The 20,266-nt window shown below is 41.1% G+C and overlaps 1 protein-coding gene across 1 annotated transcript in view; it reads right to left on the bottom strand.

Moving 5' to 3' along the window:
- astn2 (astrotactin 2) overlaps positions 1–20,266 on the bottom strand; it is a 288,974-nt gene that overhangs the window by 134,206 nt on the left and 134,502 nt on the right. The window contains exons 8-10 of the mRNA XM_026173680.1: positions 5,937–6,021; positions 5,000–5,074; positions 2,444–2,581 (exon numbers count right to left, since the gene is read on the bottom strand). Of these exons, the coding sequence (XP_026029465.1) occupies positions 2,444–2,581; positions 5,000–5,074; positions 5,937–6,021 (298 nt within the window). The remainder of the gene's footprint in view (positions 1–2,443; positions 2,582–4,999; positions 5,075–5,936; positions 6,022–20,266) is intronic.

Below are 20,266 nucleotides of genomic sequence, written 5' to 3'. Positions count from 1 at the left end.
TTCTCTAAACCTAAAAGAGAATTATGGATTTGATCAACTGGTCTCTGAGTGCTATTGACACCCTTAACGAGAAGTCGGGGCTCGGGAGAGCCTGAGTGCCCTGGAGGGACTTTCCCTGCCGGTTACACGATGGACGGGTGGAGAACTGGAGGACCGTGTGCCTGGCGGGACTATCGATCGAGGACGCTGAAGATATCTACCTATTCGGAACCATGATAACAGGGTTCATGCTGATCGGCGTTGGCTTAGCCCTGGTTTATCAGAGAAATAAGAAAGCGGAACCGGCTGTTCAAACCCCCACAAGGCTGCCCGCTGGATTCGAAGCGACGGGACGAGGTGCGACCTCTCACAACGAACGTAATATGGTCAACACCTTGGAGACGCTTACAGCTGCTGTGAAGGCTCAAAACAACACCATTGAGCGTATGAGGGGAAACATCAGAGAGAGGCCTGCTCAAAATGAGACCCTTGAGCGACAGTTGGAAAACATCGCGGAACGGATCACTGCAGTTGTGAGGTCTCAGAATCAAAAGACTGACAACACCACGGAACAGAAGTTTGATACCATCATGGGGAGGCTCGCAGCTCTTCAACGGGAGATCGAGAGACCAGCCTCGGAGTGCTAGAATTCGAGCTGCTCACAAAGGAGAAATCAACAATATTCAACATTTGGACACCACGGCCCCAGCTGCAGGCCCAAGGCTGGAGCCCACCAAAACAACTCCCTGATAACGACTGTGTGATGACTATTCTTCCCGCCCCATGAAGGACACCTGGATTGGCTGGAGGACTGTTTACTTAGCCTGATAGGCCGAAGGACACTGTCTCAGCTAAACTATGGACACGCACACACACACACTTACACTGATAAGCACTCACTCATCCCCCTCCCTTTCCAACGCCTTCGATGCTTGTGCCCTACCGGGGATGATAGCAGTCAACTGGACCAGCACAGATGCTGCAGGACCGGATGCGCTGTCTACGCCGGCTCTCTCTTACCCTTTACCCACCCCTGTTGCTTGTCTCGTGTTTCTATGGTGTATTGATAGTCATGTGCTTTTGTGCTGAGGTGTTTTTTCTTTTATCAAACTGTTCTCCCACTAGGAGCTCAGTCTGAGTGGAGTTTTTTTTTCTCCTCCTCTTACCTCATGTAGTGTATTTTCGTTGTTTTTTTCCTATCAGCCTACCTTCTGACATGTCTGCCCAATGTGATGTTTGTGTAAAGTTGGTCAGAAGGTTCCTTTGTGAGTGCGCATGCGCCATTAGCGTGCTGCCTGCTGTAACCCCTAATTTCCCTCGGGATGAATAAAGTATTCTGATTCTGATTCTGATTCTGAGAACACCATACCTACTGTGAAGCATGGGGGTGGAAACATCATGCTATGGGGCTGTTTTTCTGCCAAGGGGACAGGACGACTGATCCGTGTTAAGGACAGAATGAATGGGGCCATGTATCGTGAGATTTTGAGCCAAAACCTCCTTCCATCAGTGAGAACTTTGAAGATGAAACGAGGCTGGGTCTTCCAACATGACAATGATCCAAAACACACCGCCCGGGCAACAAAGGAGTGGCTCCGTAAGAAGCATTTGAAAGTCCCGGAGTGGCCTAGCCAGTCTCCAGACCTCAACCCCATAGAAAATCTGTGGCGGGAGTTGAAAGTCCGTGTTGCTCGGCGACAGCCCCAAAACATCACTGCTCTCGAGAAGATCTGCATGGAGGAATGGGCCAAAATACCAGCTACTGTGTGTGCAAACCTGGTAAAGACCTATAGTAAACGTTTGACCTCTGTTATTGCCAACAAAGGTTATGTTACAAAGTATTGAGTTGTATTTTTGTTATTGACCAAATACTTATTTTCCACCCTGATTTACGAATAAATTCTTTACAAATCCTACCATGTGGATTCATGGATTTTTTTTTCACATTCTGTCTCTCACAGTTGAAGTGTACCTCTGGTGCAAATTACTGACCTCTGTCATCATTTTAGGTGGGGGAACTTGCACAATCGGTGGCTGACTAAATACTTTTTTGCCCCACTGTACATACTGTATGCTTAATTTAGGTGTGTCGTACTTGAACTGTACTTTACATGTTTAGATCATTTGAAAGAAGGAAGGGGATATTCCAAAGACAGCGAGTATAGCGGTACAGGCCAGGTACACAGAGAGACGCGGGAGCCGAATAGAAATGCAAGTGTTTTGGGAAAAAGTGAAGAAACAAGTGAAAATGTAAAATGAGTGCAGAATTGTTTCATCAGTCAACCAGGGGATTTGCAACAAAAGTACCTACGTGGATACTTCATGTCAAGTAAACCAAAACGTATCGGTCTGAAAAAAATGCTGTGGCTCCAAAGCATTCTTAATATCTTCCAGCTGTACATTTTTGGTAGTGCGCCCGGTTGTTTCAGTTGCTGGACACAACTTGTTATTGAGTCAGACTGACCTGATCTCCCCTGGATCTTCCGTAACCAACACGTCTGTCTTACAGCTGGCAATGGGGTTGATTGACAGTTCCACCGGTGGCACAACAAAGCTTTTGCTGACAGGCAGCCACAGCCCTTGGCCCAGACTGTAGAATGATCTGTGTTGGCATGATCACAAGACATAAATGCCAGTTGCATTACCATCACATAACCACAATTTGTTTTACACAAAAGCACACACTGTGTGCAAACACAGCAGTATTTGCAGATAGAAAAACATACAAAAGATTCTATGAAAACAACAATGAAACAATGAAACAACAATGAAAAACATATGTTTAAAATATGAGATGTGTGGTGAGGGTCTCACATGTAGAATTTGAAGTATGTTTAATACGGATCATGGGCAATTTCTCAGTTATTTGCATCATTTATTATGTGATAGAATAGAAGAATAAAACATATAAAGATATTTGAACACATATTAAAAAAAGTCTTGTAATTTTCTTTTCCTTTTTTAAATAATTATTGTAAGAAGAAAGTTAACTATGAAGACTATGTGTGACTATATGCTATAGTCAAGTAAACCTTTTTAGTGAACAAGAAAATAAGTTCAAGCTTATAGTGATAATACTGTTTCAACACTGCTTAACATATTTTCTCCTCCTTCAATGTAAGTCCAGTTCATTGCTTATGAATGCAGTTTATATGACCTGGTCAGGGTGTTATGAATATAATCTGATTTTTCCAGAGACCTTTCTTATGAGTGAAGATTAATAGCCATAACAGGCAACCCTGCAGACATGTTTCCGGGGAAAACACAACATCAGATATGATAATAGCAGAGCACATTTTAGCTTTGCATAATGCACTCAAATGCATCTGGACAGGTACTGTAGGCCACAAAATCCCAGAAAAACAGGGCCTGTCAAGAAGGTTCGCATTATGTATTTGCTATCAATCTCTCGTTTTACTTCGCATAAAATATATTATTGAATTTCTTCATCATTCGCCACCATCTTTACTTTATTTAACTTTATTCCCAGTTAAATATTGCTGACCTACAACCCTTACAACCTGGCAAACATGAATGGGTACAAGGTCTGGGCGGCTGTAACTTAGGGCGTAGAGCAGGTCATCTACCAATTGGAAGATTGGTGGTTTGATCCCTGGCTGTTCCAGTTTGCATGCCAAAGTATCCTTTGGCATTGAAAAAAGGTGGTCTCTAATGTGTTCATCAGTGTGAACGTGTGTGAACGTGTGTGAACGTCAGACAGATTGCACTTTGGCACAGAACAAAAGTGCTTGTATTAATATGGGAAAATGAGGTAAATTGATTAAAGCGCTTTGAATGTTCCAGTAGAGTAGAAAAGCACTACATAAGAACCTGTCCATTTACTATTTCCATACTTTTCTTTCATATGGATCATAGTTCCAAACATTAACATGGAAAACCATCAACTTGTACAAAACACAGCTGTCAATATATTGACTAAAATAACAAATTTCAGTTCTTAAAGACATTTGTTATGGGGCCCTCATGTCTTCATATCACAAGGTGCTTATTTTTTCATTGTTCCTTTTCAAGGAAAATGTAAGCAGCAACCCTGGTTTCCTATAAAACTCCCCATCTGTGAAAGCACTTGGTTTAGCTCGTCTATTCACTGTCATAAGACTGTCCAGCTGAAGAGCATTAGAGTCTTTTCTCCTCCTCCCCAGAACAGCATTGCTAGAAAACTGCTTCATCTTTACTCACTTTGTTGACTATCTGTATCAGCATGTTCACGGCTGAATCTATTTGTGTTCTGCAGCTGTATGTGGTGTCCTTCGTCTTTCTTCTCTCGCAGACTCTCGGCTGACACAGTGCTTAATCTATAAAAGTTTAGTTGCTGCTTTTGTGTGCTAGTGATGCCCGAGTCCTATCTCCAGCTTGAAACAGGGTTTTGCTTGGTATTTTGCCTTTAGCGCCTCATTTCTTACAGTGGACTCACAGTGGCTGGCAAACGCTGCAAGGTCATTGTGATAAGGAGTGAGATAACTGTGACAAAGAGCTGTTCCTACCTACGTATTGGAAGGGTAGAGAGCATGAAATCGAGAAAGATTTCACAAAATCAAAAGTTTAAACATTCCATTCTTTAGTTACACAGTTAAGCAAAACTAAAGGGAAAATTGACCACATTGACCAGCTTTTTCTTTTAAATCTCTATAATCAGGTTTACCCTGAGATTTTCATTTTTACACTTCTTGGGGAAAAAAAGAAATAACACAATGACACCATCAAGGATGAGAAGTGTAACAAAAATGCCAGTAAAAGTATTTTAAAGGAATCCAATCAGGCCTGGTCCTTGGGCTATTCTCTACACACTCAGAGAGATCCACCATGGGGTGTACTTGTGTGTCCATTTGCCTTTGTCTATGTGCATCTGTCAGGTGCTCATCTCCATGCTCTGTCACACTCATGCACACACATACAAGATGACACAAGAAATGCCACTTTCATTCCATTGTGTGTCCACAGAGTCCACAGATGGCCAGCACAAGTCAAGCGCTGAGGAGGTGCACCAGAAGGGTCTTACCTGAAGATTCTCTCCGGGGCCTGTTCTCCTGTAACTAGGTCATACCCTTTCTCCAAGTTAGCATATGGCCATGGACTTGACAGGGGAAAGACGATAAAGGAATGCATGATCAAAGACAGTGATTTATCAGCATTTTTAAAATAATCTAACAGATGTTTTTATGTAATTCCATCAAGTCTTCTCATTTATATTGTTGTTTTTCATGCACAAAGCCTTTTAGTTCAGCATTTTAAGTACTTCAAAGTGTATATAATATTATGTATAAAACATATCTGAATACAAAAACTGAAAAACTGTCATTTAATTAACATTTCTGTCTGCTGTACAAGACTATACTGTGTCTGCTGCTACTCTTAAAAAAAGAAAAAGCAATGGGCATTTGATTGGTTACTGGACTGAATCCAGGGGATGACAGGTGCTGGTGAGTAACAATGTGAGACCAATGATGGGTTAGGCTAGCTAAGTGTCAAACAAGGTCAGAGTCAGAGGGATCATTTCAGTGCCTGTCAAGCACTCTTCAGTGACTTTACTTCTTTCCCATTCATGCATTTCATCTCAGCCCTCCACTCCTGTTTTTTTGTCAATAACGTCGATTCTCATTTCTAATTTCTTCAACCTATACACCCGATTCCCTTTAAAAAGACTACTTCTTCAAGCCTGTATTGGTAGAAGTGTATGTTTTATCATATTAACTACAAACTGCTATTTTCCAAACCATGTAGGAAGCGTTCTAAGTTTCTTTTCATTTTAATACTGAGATGATCATCCTGCAGAGAACTGCAAATCCATCACAGTGAACAGCTCACCTTTATTTTAGATAAAGTTAATATAGTGCAATGATGTGGTTGTACTACCGGCTCTGAAGTCATGCGTAAGGTTGTAAAGTACAAGTGAATCTCTATATATTAGTGGAATAACTACACACAACACAACTTACCCTTCGTTGCGACTCCAGTCGCTGCGCACACAGAGATGCTTATGAACGGGATCAGGGGAATAACCCTCATGACAGCTACATTCTCCTGCCGTACAGAGAAAAACAAACATGCACAGTGGCAGATATTTATCTATCACCCTGATCTCTTCATTTATTAGAGATGTACCAAACTAAATGTTACATGATGTAAAACCTAATTCTTTTCAGGCAAATATTGTACCTAGATTTATTTCTGTCATGTTGATTGTGCAGTAATTGCCATATTCACTACTGTTTTACGTCCAGATTACAATTCAATACTTCAGTTGTATATATTTAACACCAGTTCATGCCTGTAGCCGTCTCAGGATGCTTTATACTGAAAGGAAAAGACTTTACACCATTAGAGAGAGAACATAATTAAAATATTCTTTATAATCAGTTTTCTATGTGAATGGCTTGGTTGTCAAGGGGAAAGTGGAGCTAGAAAATAATAGCATATGGAGACAACCACAGCAACAACAACAAAAAAGACAACATATAAACAGCAGGAGAAATTCGACAATTAATGATATGTAATACTGTCATATCAATAATATTCAGGTATAAAAAGTGGGAACTAAAAGAGAAGCTCACAGTGGATGATCCCAAATCTCCAAGGGTGAGTTCAGGGTCACCTGATCTAGCCCTAACTATAGAAAAAGGGAACCAAAAGAAAGTTTAAAGCCTCATCTTCAATGGACAGAGGGCATCTGTCTCAGGACCCCTAGCTGTGAGCCAGCTGAACAGTAGAGGATTTATACATCGGGGAAACCAAACCACCTCTGGCTAAGCGGATGGCACAACACAGAAGAGCTACCTCGTCAGGCCAGGACTCTGCAGTCTATTTACACCTACAGGCCAGTGGACACTCTTTCAATGAGGAGGATGTACACATCCTGGACAGGGAGGAACGTTGGTTTGAGCGCAGAGTCAAGGAGGCCATTTACGTGAAAAGGGAAAGACCATCTCTGAATCGAGGAGGGGGCCTAAGGGTACATCTTTCGCCATCTTACAATGCTGTGGTTGCAGCCATTCCCCAACTCTCTCTGAATGGTACTCATGGCCATTGATCAGTGGTCTTTGATCAGTGGGTTTTGGTCAGTGGTTGTTGATCAATGGTCATGAGAATTTGCACAATTAAGATTAAGGAACTGACCTCCCAGCCCATTGTTCCTTCAGTGGGCTGGTTTCAGTCATTATGCAAATGTACTGTTTATAAGATTGGGGAAACCTGCAGTCAGCTGAGACTGAAGAAGTCACTTGGATGAGTGACGAAACGTTTCTCCCACAAAACGCTACGTCTAGATGAACAGAATCAACTTTTGGAGATTTACTTTCCTGGATGATTGAGCATGCATCAAGACATAATCTAAAATAAATTGATCATATTTAAAAATGAACCATTAATTTATCTGAGTTATCTGAACAGTCTTTTACAGATGCGGTTTGTAGACATGGTGATGCTGAGAGAGATCAATAGGAGTGAATGAGTTTAAATTAAAATTTGCAGTTTATAAAGCTGCTGTACTCGATGATGCCTTTGCGAGTATGAGTAAAACTTTATTTGTAAAGAAGTTAACAAAATCATTACCACGGAAAAGAACATACAAGGTTCAACAGAGCTATGGCTCTTTGTCAGAGTGGCTATGAACCTTGGGTCGTTTTTCTTTTCTTCTATCAATGATGAATAGTAGCTAGTATGAGCCTCACAGTGGGCATTTTTAAAAAAATAAATTAATCAACTCTTTCCAGGCTAGGTAAATTTCCTATAAATTAGTGAAACGCCACTTCCTTTCCAGCTTGTGGGTTTTTAAATCGTTCCAATAACTCAAACTTGTCTGATATGTTGCTTTATTTTGCAGAGGCACCTTTGCTGTGAGGCTGCAGCACTATAACCATGGCACATTGTATTTTATCTATCTATCTATCTCTCTCTCCCTCCATCCCTCTCTCCATCCATCTATCCATCTCTCCATCCCTCCCTTGGTTGCATTAAGTAAATTATACAATATGACTGTTATCAGTGCATCTCCTTTCAAACAGCTGAAGTCTCAGTCAGCATTGAAAAGACAAAGCAGTAACATACATGTGATTAGTTACACATGCGCTGATCAGTGTCATGAATTCCACTGAGAATCTGACAACTGGCTTTCTGTTTTCTCCCAATATTAGGACAAATCTTTCATCATCCTCAACTAAGGCATTTTTATCCTGGCTTCTCTACAGCTGGTGGGACAGATTGCACTGCAGAACAAACAGAGACGTTCAGACAGGGCTACAGCAGCTTTTTGCTGGTGCATAGCAGTTTAGGATTTACATTTCTTTCCTTGAGTAGCACTGAAGTTTAAAACCCCTTATTTTCAATATTGAAATTTCCTCATCAGATCAGTCACAGTGGGTAATTAGTATTTCGATGTGATCTTTATGCTGCCTAGTATAATAAATAAAATAGAGGAAAGTGCATTTTAAGTGATTGTATACATTTGTGAGATTTTGCCAAGGATGGCTTCTATAACCGTTGCATTGAAGTGCTCCCAGAATAAGTGCTTTTTGTTGACCTGTACAGAGGGATAACCCTGGAAAAATGTGTAATGGCCACCCTGTCTAGGCCATTCAAATTTTATCACTTAACGTTTAATAATTCATTGGTTGATATTATAGTCTTGAGACTGACTCAAGGAGTGATGCACCATCAAGATTCTGTCAAAGAGTAGCTTTCAGTGTGGCCTTGCTAAATGAAAAACTAAAGCTCTCGAAATGGTTCCATTTTTTAAAGTAGTAGTAAAATATCACAACATTCATCCAGCCATTTCATATAAAAGATCAATGAACAGCATAGAGTTTAATTAATCCAATCCAAGACTTTAGAGTGCTGTGAAAAAGTATTTACCCCTTCCTGATGTCTTATTTTTGCATATTTGTCACACTGAAATGTTTTGGATCACATAGGACCAAACCTATTTGGTCCTATGTGTAATTATGCAGTTATTAAAAGTGTTTAACCTCTTTTTTTGGAAAGCTGAGTTAAATTTTACTAGTCACACACAACCAGACATGTTAAATCAAGAAATCACTGTCAGACAATGTGAAGTAGTCTAAAAGATCCCAAAAAGCAACATACTATACAACAAAGTCATTTATATCTATCACTTTGAAAAGAGTTACTAAGCCACTTCTAAGGCTTTATGACTAGCAACTGTCCACAAATGGAGAAAATCTGGAACAGTGTTTGCAGCCTGCTACTGCTAACATAAAACTCAGCATTTCATAAAAAGAACAACAATATCAACTGTCAAAATGGTGGTGGTAGGGTGATGGTTTGGGGCTACTTTGCTGCTTCAGGACCTGGTTGACTTGCCGTAATAGAGAGAACCATGAATTCCTTCTTTGAGTTCTCTACCAGAAATTCCTGAAGGAGTATGTCCGCCCATCAGTTAATGGCCTAAGGCTCAATTACAATTGGGTTATACAGCAGGACACAGCAGCAAGTGTGACTGCAGTTCTTGCTACCAAGAGTGGCAAAACCACTTATTAGGTTTAGGGCTAAATTACTTTTTCCACATAGGTCAAGGTAGGTTTTGATGAGTTTTGGTGAATTAATTCATCTTTTCAAATCTGCATTTTATAATTAATTTTTTTATATTAGTCTAACATTAAAGACTGTTTGATGATCTGAAACGTATGAAGAAAATTAGAAAAGGCAAAAATACTTTTTTATATCACTGTCTTTTTAATAACTTGTGATATTCCTTTCTGTCCAGATTGCCACATTCTTTAACTGCGGTCTTCCAACACAGCCTTTTTAAACGGGGATGTATTGGGAAAGAAATTCAGAAAACAATATGCTCTCATGCACAACCCAAACGGCAGGCGGATAAAGAGGATCAGTAAGGGACAGGCAGGCCTTTATGGACTTTTTGGCAGTAAACCAGCTAATCAGATTTTGTCCCAGTACACCTGATGGCCAGTGCGCCACTAGCTATGGACAAATACTGCTCACAAATGCAATTTTTGATTTTACACTTTTGGCAGGATTGTAGTCTTTATGAGCTGGTATATCAAAACACCATGGTTGGTTTTGTTACACTAAACTACATTAAATTCAGGGAAATATTAAGGTTTGTGTTAAAATTACTACTCTGCCACTAAAGCTCATCGAATGTGGTCCTTCATTTTTGGCAAACAGATAACCTTTTCATGTTGCAAACACACACACACACACACACACACACACACACACACACACACACACACACACACACACTTCACGTTCCCATTGCTAGTCTTCACATACATATTTAACCTAGTTATACTGCATTCCTTCAGACTGCCAGAGGCTGCGCTTAGAAAAATCAATCTTGTGCATAAGCAGTCACATCACATGTTACCACACATGTTGGTAAGGTACCCTTATTATTATATTATTTTCTTTCTCCTTGAAGTCTGGTAGGAACATTTCCATTATTATGTTAGTGCCAGAGTAGCAACAGTGATGCAACCTGAATTATTTGTTTTGTTGCATATATCAGCAAAAATGCAATAGAAGCAAAACACCATCGATTTTAGAATCTGGTGTTGTTAAATACTGTAGTCCAGTTGTGTTTGTGTTTAGAAGATACCTCATTTTACTTTATTTCATTTTTACAAAATAGAAAACTACGTAATACTTAAATTGCTGGAGCTCTGTTGCTGAGTGAACTGGCTGAGTGTGTCTAGACTCTAGCCGCTAGCTGAACGCTTCACTTGCACTGTGTCATGTAATAGAGTTTAGGGCTTACATCACAGTTAGAATTTGGCCACATTTCCCACTGATGCCAACTCAATCGACTTTCTCTTTGAATAGAATAAATAAACAGATAAAAGCAACAACAACAAATATATCTACTCTTATAGTTAATTTTATATTGAAAGTGATATGATGTGATTCATATGAAGCAAGATGTCACAGATTTCTATAGTTAGATTTTTTTAACCACATATCCAGAGATTCAGAGAGAGAAATGGTCACACTGTTTTTAGTTCATGATTCTAAACTTTAATTATCCTACAGTCATTTTGGACAGTTTATTTGACATGGTCCTATCTTGCTCAAATTGTATAATCTTTCTGTTTCTACATCAGCATTCGTACTGAAGAAGAAATACAGCTGAACCCATTTGGTTAAAATTGATGATAAATTACTATAATTAAGAGAGTTAGTATTTGAGTACATGAGTGATTTGTGCATCTTGCTAACAGCAATTACAAATGTAATGTTTTGCTTTGATTTACATGTTTGTTTGAAATGGCTCCCGATGACAGATATTTGGACCTAATAATAACTGTGGAGACAACACGGCTCTTTGTAAATAGCTATTTCTGAGAGGAATCAAATCGAAGTCACGAATTGGACGTTTTTTTCCTTTAGCTTCGGATTTAATTAGAAGGCGAAAGCAAAACTCTCTCCCCTATTTTATCTTGGCTATGGTAATATTTCTTGTCTTGCCAGTGTATTATTCAATAATTACAATAATAATAAAACAATAATAATAATAACAACAACATGCATTTTTGCTCAGTACATGCCCCCTCAGTCAGTATCACCTGAATCAGATATTAGAGAAACTGGTTTGTGCTGGTTATAACTAGACATTCCTTTTTTATCATAAGTTGTGTTTACAGTTTAATTAACAATACCAGCTGTGGCAGAGGTATACATAAGGCCTAGACATAAAACCCATAGTGCTCCCACTAGATTGTCAGGAGAGGTAGATGAATTGTACAGCAGTACAGGCCTCAAAGCTGCAGGAGGACTGTAAATCTTTCCTACCTTGTTTCAGATTAAGTGCACCAGTCTAGGAGCACATTTTCTGTAAATCTTAAACAGCCTGTGTAAATAATCATTGAAGCAGGGCTCTTACCTTTCTGCAAGCGCATTTAAAGGAGGATCTAGTGATTAACAGAAATAGATAAGTCTGCTTGATTACACATTCTGCTGAATGAACTAACCTTTACATGACTTGCAAGCTCTGGGTTTTTTATCTCCATCTAAAAACCCAGAATGGGTGTAACATATTAAAAGGAAGATTTGAAGCAAGAATTAATGGCTTGTAGTAATTTCTTTTTAAATCTGAGGAACAACAGCAACAGTGAGCGTATCAGAAAAGCGTGGCAGGGAGGAGATAGCCAATAGTAAAATGTCTCTCTGAGCAGAAGAGAAAATGCAACAGTGTGGTTATTAAAGTTGAATATCACTGAGCTGCTAATGCAGTGTGGTAACTGCTTTTACGTTCACAGTGTACACTTGGCTTCTGTTATCAAGATAACAGATTCAGCAGGTTCATGCTCTCATCTGCTCTGTTTTAGGTTTCGTTGCTGATGTTTTGGGTCATTAAACGTATATTCTTATGAGCTACTTTACTTTGTTTATTATTTTTGAGAACAACATGTTCAAAGATATTTAACGAAGTAATTTTAATGGCTTTAACTCTTGTTTTGATCTGATGTTTGTATTTTTTCAGGTTGAGTAAAACTTTCTGCTCGTGTTAACCTTGAACAACTCTAACCACTAAAATGTGTATTGACAGCTAGTCTCTTTTTTTCTTTTGGATGGATCAGTACAAATTTAATGTTTCCATGTACGTCCTTCTCTCAGGGCTTTGAAAGAGCATGTTAACTCAGTGTTAACTCAGTGACTCCCAAGAAATGGTTGAATAATCAAAATATAGTGTAGGTCTAATTAAGAGCTAAATGCTTCCAAATAGCCATTTGTTAAAACCAATTATTTAACTGTGCTCAGAGAGTCCCTTCCCTGTACATTTCAGCCAGGTGTCTAAACAGGCACACAGCCTCACACCACCTAGCGATAATGACATCCTCTGTAAACACCAGTTTAAAATTGTCAATAAAATTTGTCACCATCCTTTCCTCATTCTCTGTCTCATTCTTTTGCTCTCTCACTTTCTCCTCTTATAAATTAAGAACGTGAAATGTATAACAATGGCAGGTGCTTGATCGCACGAACCATCTCTCTTCCTCTTGTATTAAACTGATGCTATAAACAATGTCATCATAATAATATCTCTGGCTGCCTGGATAATTTTCAAATTTTAAGGTTTATGATATTAGCACAGAAAAGACTTACTGTTGTTCTGGTGCCTATTTGCACTTGTTATAATATTGGAGAAGGCCTTAGGTATTATCATTGGGCAGATAAAATATAAGTGTTTCCTTTGAGCTGTATCAAATTCAAATTTTATTTGTCACGTACACAGTCATACACAGTACGATATGCAGTGAAATGCTTAGACAACTGCTCGTGACCTAAAGAAAAAAAAAGGAAAAGGCTATGAATAAGATAGGAAATAAATATGAAAAATTAAAAAGGGTAAATTTAACTAGGAAGGAATAAAATATAAAAAAAATTAAGGTTAAAAATGAAATAACTGTACAACAAAATACACAGTATATAACTATATAAGAATGTATGAAGAAATATAAATAAATAAATAAATATATACACAATAACAGCAGCTGTACAAGGACTAACTGGAAATGAAGAATATAGTGACCAGTGTTGTGCAATCCACATTATTTAGTGTCTTGTGCAGTGCGAATATGCTTAAAGTGATTTAAGTGATGAAGTGAAAACAATGTCCAGAATGTCCAGTGTGTGTGTGTAAGAACTATATGTGTGGGTCAGTACTGTGTGGTGGTGTGATTGAGAGACCGTATCGCCTGCGGGAAGAAGCTCCTCCTCAGTCTCTCTGTGTTGGTCTTCAGGGAGCGGAATCGCTTTCCTAACCTCAACAGAGAGAACAGTCTGTTGTTGGGATGGCTGAGGTCCTTCACGATCTTCCTGGCCTTGGTCCAGCACTGCCTGCTGTAGATTGAGTGCAGGTCAGGGAGCTCAGAGCGGATGGTGAGCTCAGCTGACCGCACAACCCTCTGTAGAGCTCGTCTGTCCTGCATGGTGCTGTTCCCGAACCAGGTTAAGATGTTTCCCGTCAGGATGCTCTCTATGGTGCACGAGTAAAAGTTTCTGAGCACCTTGGAGGGCAGTTGGAAGTCTCTCAAGCGTCTGAGGTGGTAGAGACGCTGACGGGCCTTTTTCACCACGGTGTTGATGTGACAGGACCATGACAGGTCCTGCGTGATGTGAACTCCGAGGTATTTGAAGCTGTCCACTCTCTCCACTGGGCACTCGTTGATGACGGGGGTCTGGTAGTTCCTCTCCTGCTTAGTGCTGAAGTCCACTATCAGCTCCTTTGTCTTACTGACGTTTAGAAGGAGGTTGTTCCTCTGGCACCAGTTCTCCAGATTCCTAATCTCCTTCACGTAGGCCGTCTCGTTGTTATCAGAGATCAGGCCCACCACGACGGTGTCGTCAGCAAACTTGATGATGGTGGTGGAGCTGGTAGTGGCCACACAGTCATATGTGTACAGAGAGTACAGCAGGGGGCTCAGAACACACCCCTGGGGGGCTCCAGTGCTGAGAGTGGTGGAGGCTGAGACATGTCCGCCCATCCTTACTGCCTGTGGTCTGCCAGTTAGGAAGTTGGAGATCCACTGACACATAGATGAGCTGAGTCCCAGATGCTCCAGCTTGGTGGTGAGTGTGGAGGGAATTATGGTATTAAATGCAGAGCTGTAGTCTATGAAGAGCATTTTAACATAATTCCCCCTTCTAGTGTCCAAGTGAGTGAGTGATGTGTGGAGGAGATGAGAGACGGCATCGTCTGTGGAACGATTTGGACGGTAAGCGAACTGTAGTGGGTCCAGTGTGTCTGGTAGTGAAGAAATGATGAAGTCTCTGACCAGGCGTTCAAAGCACTTCATCACTACTGAGGTGAGGGCTACAGGGCGATAGTCATTGAGAGAAGCAGGATGGGGTTTCTTCGGGACAGGAACAATGATGGACTCTTTGAAGCATGTGGGGATCACCCACTGAGATAAAGAGATGTTGAATATCTCAGTGAACACAGGAGCTAGCTGGTATGCGCAGTCTCTGAGGATACGACCTGGGATGCCGTCTGGTCCTGCTGCTTTCCTGGTGTTCACTCTCTTGAAGGCTCTCCTCACATCATGCTCGGAGATGACGAGCACGTTTCCGGTGCTGCCAGTATCTTCCTGTCTGCAGCCGTTAGCGCCGCTAGCACTAGCATCGTTGGAGTCCTTAGCTGCAGCCTCGAAGCGAGCATAGAAAGTGTTCAACTCGTCTGCCAGAGTCACGGCCGCGTTCGTCATACCGGTTGTTGGGGCTTTATAGTCCGTTATTGTCCTTAGTCCCCGCCATAGGCTCCTAGAGTCACTCTGTTGGAGTTGTGACTCTAGTTTCCTCCCGTAGCGCTGCTTCGCCTCTTTATATGACGCGGCTTTGTACGGGTCCATGTCCCCCGTCGTGAGTCCCGTGTTGTAGGCAGCAGTGCGGGATCTCAGAGCGTCGCGGATGGTTTTATCCACCCACGGCTTCTGGTTGGGAAACGTTGTGATAGTCTTTGTCTCCACGGTATCATCCGCTAGTTTCCCAATGAATCCCACAACCGCTTCCGTAAACACGTTGACGTCATCGTCGGAGCTGTTTCTGAACATGCCCCAGTCTGCGTCATTGAGTGCATCCTGTAACACGGCCACCGATTAATCCGTCCAGCGCGCGACCTTCCTCTGAACCGGAACTTCCTGTTTCAGCCTTTGTTTGTATTTTGGCATGAGGAAGATGGCGGCGTGATCGGATTTGCCAAACGGAGGGCGAGATTGTGCCTTGTAGCCATCCTTGACCGTAGTGTAGCAGTGGTCCAGTGTCCTTTCACCTCTGGTGGGGCAGGTGATGTGTCGATAAAAGTTCGGTGCTGCGCGTTTGAGGTTGGTGCTATTAAAGTCCCCCGTCACAATAAGCGCAGCATCCCGGTGTTGTGTCTGGTGCTGTGTGAGTGCCTCATGCAGCTCGCATAAGGTGGTGACTGTGTCCGCTTGTGGTGGAATATAAACGGCACTTACAATGACTGATGTAAATTCCCGAGGTAGATAAAAAGGACGACACATGATGGACAGTAGTTCCAGATTTGGTGTGCAGGAGCGTGTGAGAGGAACAACGTTCGCACTGTTGCGCCAATTGTTGTTCACCATTAAACACACGCCGCCTCCCCTTGACTTCCCCGAGTCCCGTGTCCTGTCCATGCGGTGAACCGAGAAGAACTCGGCCGGCTGGATGGCGTGGTCCGGCACCGCTGGGTTCAGCCATGTCTCGGTGAAGCAGAGGAGATTGCAGCCCCGAATGTCTCTCTGGAACTTTATCCTGGCCCTGAGGTCATCAAGCTTGTTCTCCAGTGACTGGACGTTGGCGAGCAGGATGCTAGGCAGAGGTGTGCGGTGTGCACGAGCTCTCAGCCTGTTCCTGACGCCGGCTCGCTTACCTCTAGGCCGCCGCCGCTTCCCTTTGTTCTCCCTCAAGATCTCACTCGGCCAGCTCGGATCCGGAGTTAAAAACTTCGAATTGTGAGTACATTGTATACCAATAGAAACAAGAGTGTCACTGTCATACCTAATGTACCCAATGGTGATGATTTTGCCGATTTAGAAACGCTGAAAACTAACTTAAAAAACAAAGAAAAAGTGGTCAGAGCAGTCGTGACGGCAGCCGACCTCACCGGCGCCATCTTACATGTATGTGTTTGTGTGCATTTTAGTGTGTGTCCGGACGCGTGCTTATGAGCACAGTATGTGCTCGAAATGAAAAGCTAAACCAGGGGTATAGTACACTGTACATGTTACACACCTCAACAGTTTCATTTCCAATTACTTGCGGCTGGAGGAGCCAGAGAGAAAACGTTTTAAATGAGGAAAACAAAAGCAGCCAACGAGGTCTGTGAGTCTTTAGGAAGTTATGCATGATGAGAAATGGAAAGGTTTTAGCGACAGCCTATGTTTAGGGAGCATGACTGTGAAAGGATAATAAAGTGGTAACTTGAGTCATGATATTATCTGACATTCATTTTAAGTAATTTTCAAAGGATTTTTAGCTGTTATTTGTCCCAACGTATATATACATAGGCAGATATTATAGTTCCAAGTATAATTAAAGTTATCTATTGCCCAGCTATCAGACAGCAGGAAGTGTTGCATCATGTATGTGTCTACTGACCTCCACTGTAGCACTTGATCAAGGAGGGAAGGTGAAGGCACAGATGACTGATTATCCAGATACAACGATACAGTGTCTAGTAGTCAACAGTGCCTGTCATCCGACATGACACTGAAGCTGGATTGATGGAGATAATAGAAATGCTGTGTGAAACCATCCTGAAAACATACCTCTTGCTATTATAAAGGACAAGAAAAATGCGTTTGCATGCATGCTGGGAGTAAAAAATGACCGATTTAAATATCTAAACCTGCATTTATGGTATTCAGTATAGAGTATACACTGTACAGGGAGTGCAGAATTATTAGGCAAGTTGTATTTTTGAGGAATAATGTTATTATTGAACAACAACCATGTTCTCAATGAAGCCAAAAAACTCATTAATATCAAAGCTGAATGTTTTTGGAAGTAGTTTTTAGTTTGTTTTTAGTTTTAGCTATTTTAGGGGGATATCTGTGTGTGCAGGTGACTATTACTGTGCATAATTATTAGGCAACTTAACAAAAAACAAATATATACCCATTTCAATTATTTATTTTTACCAGTGACACCAATATAACATCTCCACATTCACAAATATACATTTCTGACATTCAAAAACAAAACAAAAACAAATCAGCGACCAATATAGCCACCTTTCTTTGCAAGGACACTCAAAAGCCTGCCATCCATGGATTCTGTCAGTGTTTTGATCTGTTCACCATCAACATTGCGTGCAGCAGCAACCACAGCCTCCCAGACACTGTTCAGAGAGGTGTACTGTTTTCCCTCCTTGTAAATCTCACATTTGATGATGGACCACAGGTTCTCAATGAGGTTCAGATCAGGTGAACAAGGAGGCCATGTCATTAGTTTTTCTTCTTTTATACCCTTTCTTGCCAGCCACGCTGTGGAGTACTTGGACGCGTGTGATGGAGCACTGTCCTGCATGGAAATCATGTTTTTCTTGAAGGATGCAGACTTCTTCCTGTACTACTGCTTGAAGAAGGTGTCTTCCAGAAACTGGCAGTAGGACTGGGAGTTGAGCTTGACTCCATCCTCAACCCGAAAAGGCCCCACAAGCTCATCTTTGATGATACCAGCCCAAACCAGTACTCCACCTCCACCTTGCTGGCATCTGAGTCGGACTGGAGCTCTCTGCCCTTTACCAATCCAGCCACGGGCCCATCCATCTGGCCCATCAAGACTCACTCTCATTTCATCAGTCCATAAAACCTTAGAAAAACCAGTCTTGAGATATTTCTTGGCCCAGTCTTGACGTTTCAGCTTGTGTGTCTTGTTCAGTGGTGGTCGTCTTTCAGCCTTTCTTACCTTGGCCATGTCTCTGAGTATTGCACACCTTGTGCTTTTGGGCACTCCAGTGATGTTGCAGCTCTGAAATATGGCCAAACTGGTGGCAAGTGGCATCTTGGCAGCTGCACGCTTGACTTTTCTCAGTTCATGGGCAGTTATTTTGCGCCTTGGTTTTTCCACACGCTTCTTGCGACCCTGTTGACTATTTTGAATGAAACGCTTGATTGTTCGATGATCACGCTTCAGAAGCTTTGCAATTTTGAGACTGCTGCATCCCTCTGCAAGATATCTCACTATTTTTGACTTTTCTGAGCCTTGTCAAGTCCTTCTTTTGACCCATTTTGCCAAAGGAAAGGACGTTGCCTAATAATTATGCACACCTGATATAGGGTGTTGATGTCATTAGACCACACCCCTTCTCATTACAAAGTTGCACATCACCTAATATGCTTAATTGGTAGTAGGCTTTCGAGCCTATACAGCTTGGAGTAACACAACATGCATGAAGAGGATGATGTGGACAAAATACTCATTTGCCTAATAATTCTGCACTCCCTGTATAACATATGTTTATTAATGAAACAAAGTTTTAGTGTTGTTTTTGTTATTGGTATTGTTGCTTGGTATAATAAGTATTTGTTGGCAATTAAACCTTAACTTTATCATTTCTGCCCATAAGCCAACAGAAAACAATGCCACCATTCACAGCTTGTATTAGATTCAAGTCAATGTTTCTTCTTATATATATTTTTCCTGTCATCCATATCAGTCAGTTTTTCAATGTTGTAATATTTGGTAGCCCTGTGAGTGGTCTATCTATCTATCTATCTATCTATCTATCTATCTATCTATCTATCTATCTATCTATCTATCTATCTATCTATCTATCTATCTATCCATCTATCCATCTATCCATCCATCCATCCATCCATCCATCCGGGTCTGGCCATTTTACTTGTCTTTTTTTTTTTTACATCCAAGTAAACATCGCAAGTGCACTTATAGTTATGTTTTTATATGCTAAACAAGTCCTTCAGTCTCAAAAATATATGTATGCTTGCTTGGGTATAAGTGTGCTATATTTTACATTAGTTATAGAAATGGAAAGCTTCTTTGAAGAGCACCTTTCATTCTACTTCTGGATGGATGTGATTGCCCTGAGGAGATACAACAAACGCGCATGCTGTCATTGATTAAATAATCTTCTATAAAGGACAGATGAAAAGAGAAATGGATGCAGAAAGATGAGAGCAGAGCTAGACTCTAGTGCTAATAAAGCCAAAATGCTCAGCATACTTGGATTTGAATGAGTAAATATAATGTGCAGATGCAGACCTATGAAATACCTAAGTGCACACACTAAGATTTCACAAATACATGCGTGCAGCTCCATCTCTGGCATCTTCCTGTGTACTCACTGCGTTGAGTGTCTGGAACTCTAATACATTATGCATTAGCCCTCAACACGTCCTTGACCAGGGTTACATAAATTTCACATACATTACAGATGTAATCCATTCTAATGAGCTTAGACTTTATCTACTTGGGCATGAAAAACACAAGGGAATTAGGACACTCAAGGCAAGATAAATATCATCATGCTGCATACTTAGCATTTGTTGGTAAAGTTTTAATGTCAGCAAATGTAGGTGTAAAACCATACAGGGTGATTGTATACACACTGCAGCACACTGCAGTGGCAGCTGGTGATTTTCCTGAATGGGGCAAAAGACATTAAGGACCTTTGCTTACATAGTAGAAATGCTGTTGCCTCATATGCTGAGCTCTGATGTAAGAACTTTTGTTACTATTATTTGAGTAATTTACTCAAGAAATTAACCACACACCTTTGCTCAGCTTGACTAGTTCCTCTCTTTCCCTACAGCACAGAAAGAAG

Source organism: Astatotilapia calliptera, chromosome 7, assembly GCF_900246225.1.
Source record: "Astatotilapia calliptera chromosome 7, fAstCal1.2, whole genome shotgun sequence".
NCBI classification, from domain to species: domain Eukaryota; kingdom Metazoa; phylum Chordata; class Actinopteri; order Cichliformes; family Cichlidae; genus Astatotilapia; species Astatotilapia calliptera.
Note: the sequence above shows the minus strand (reverse complement) of the source record. Positions and strands in the feature narration are given on the sequence as shown.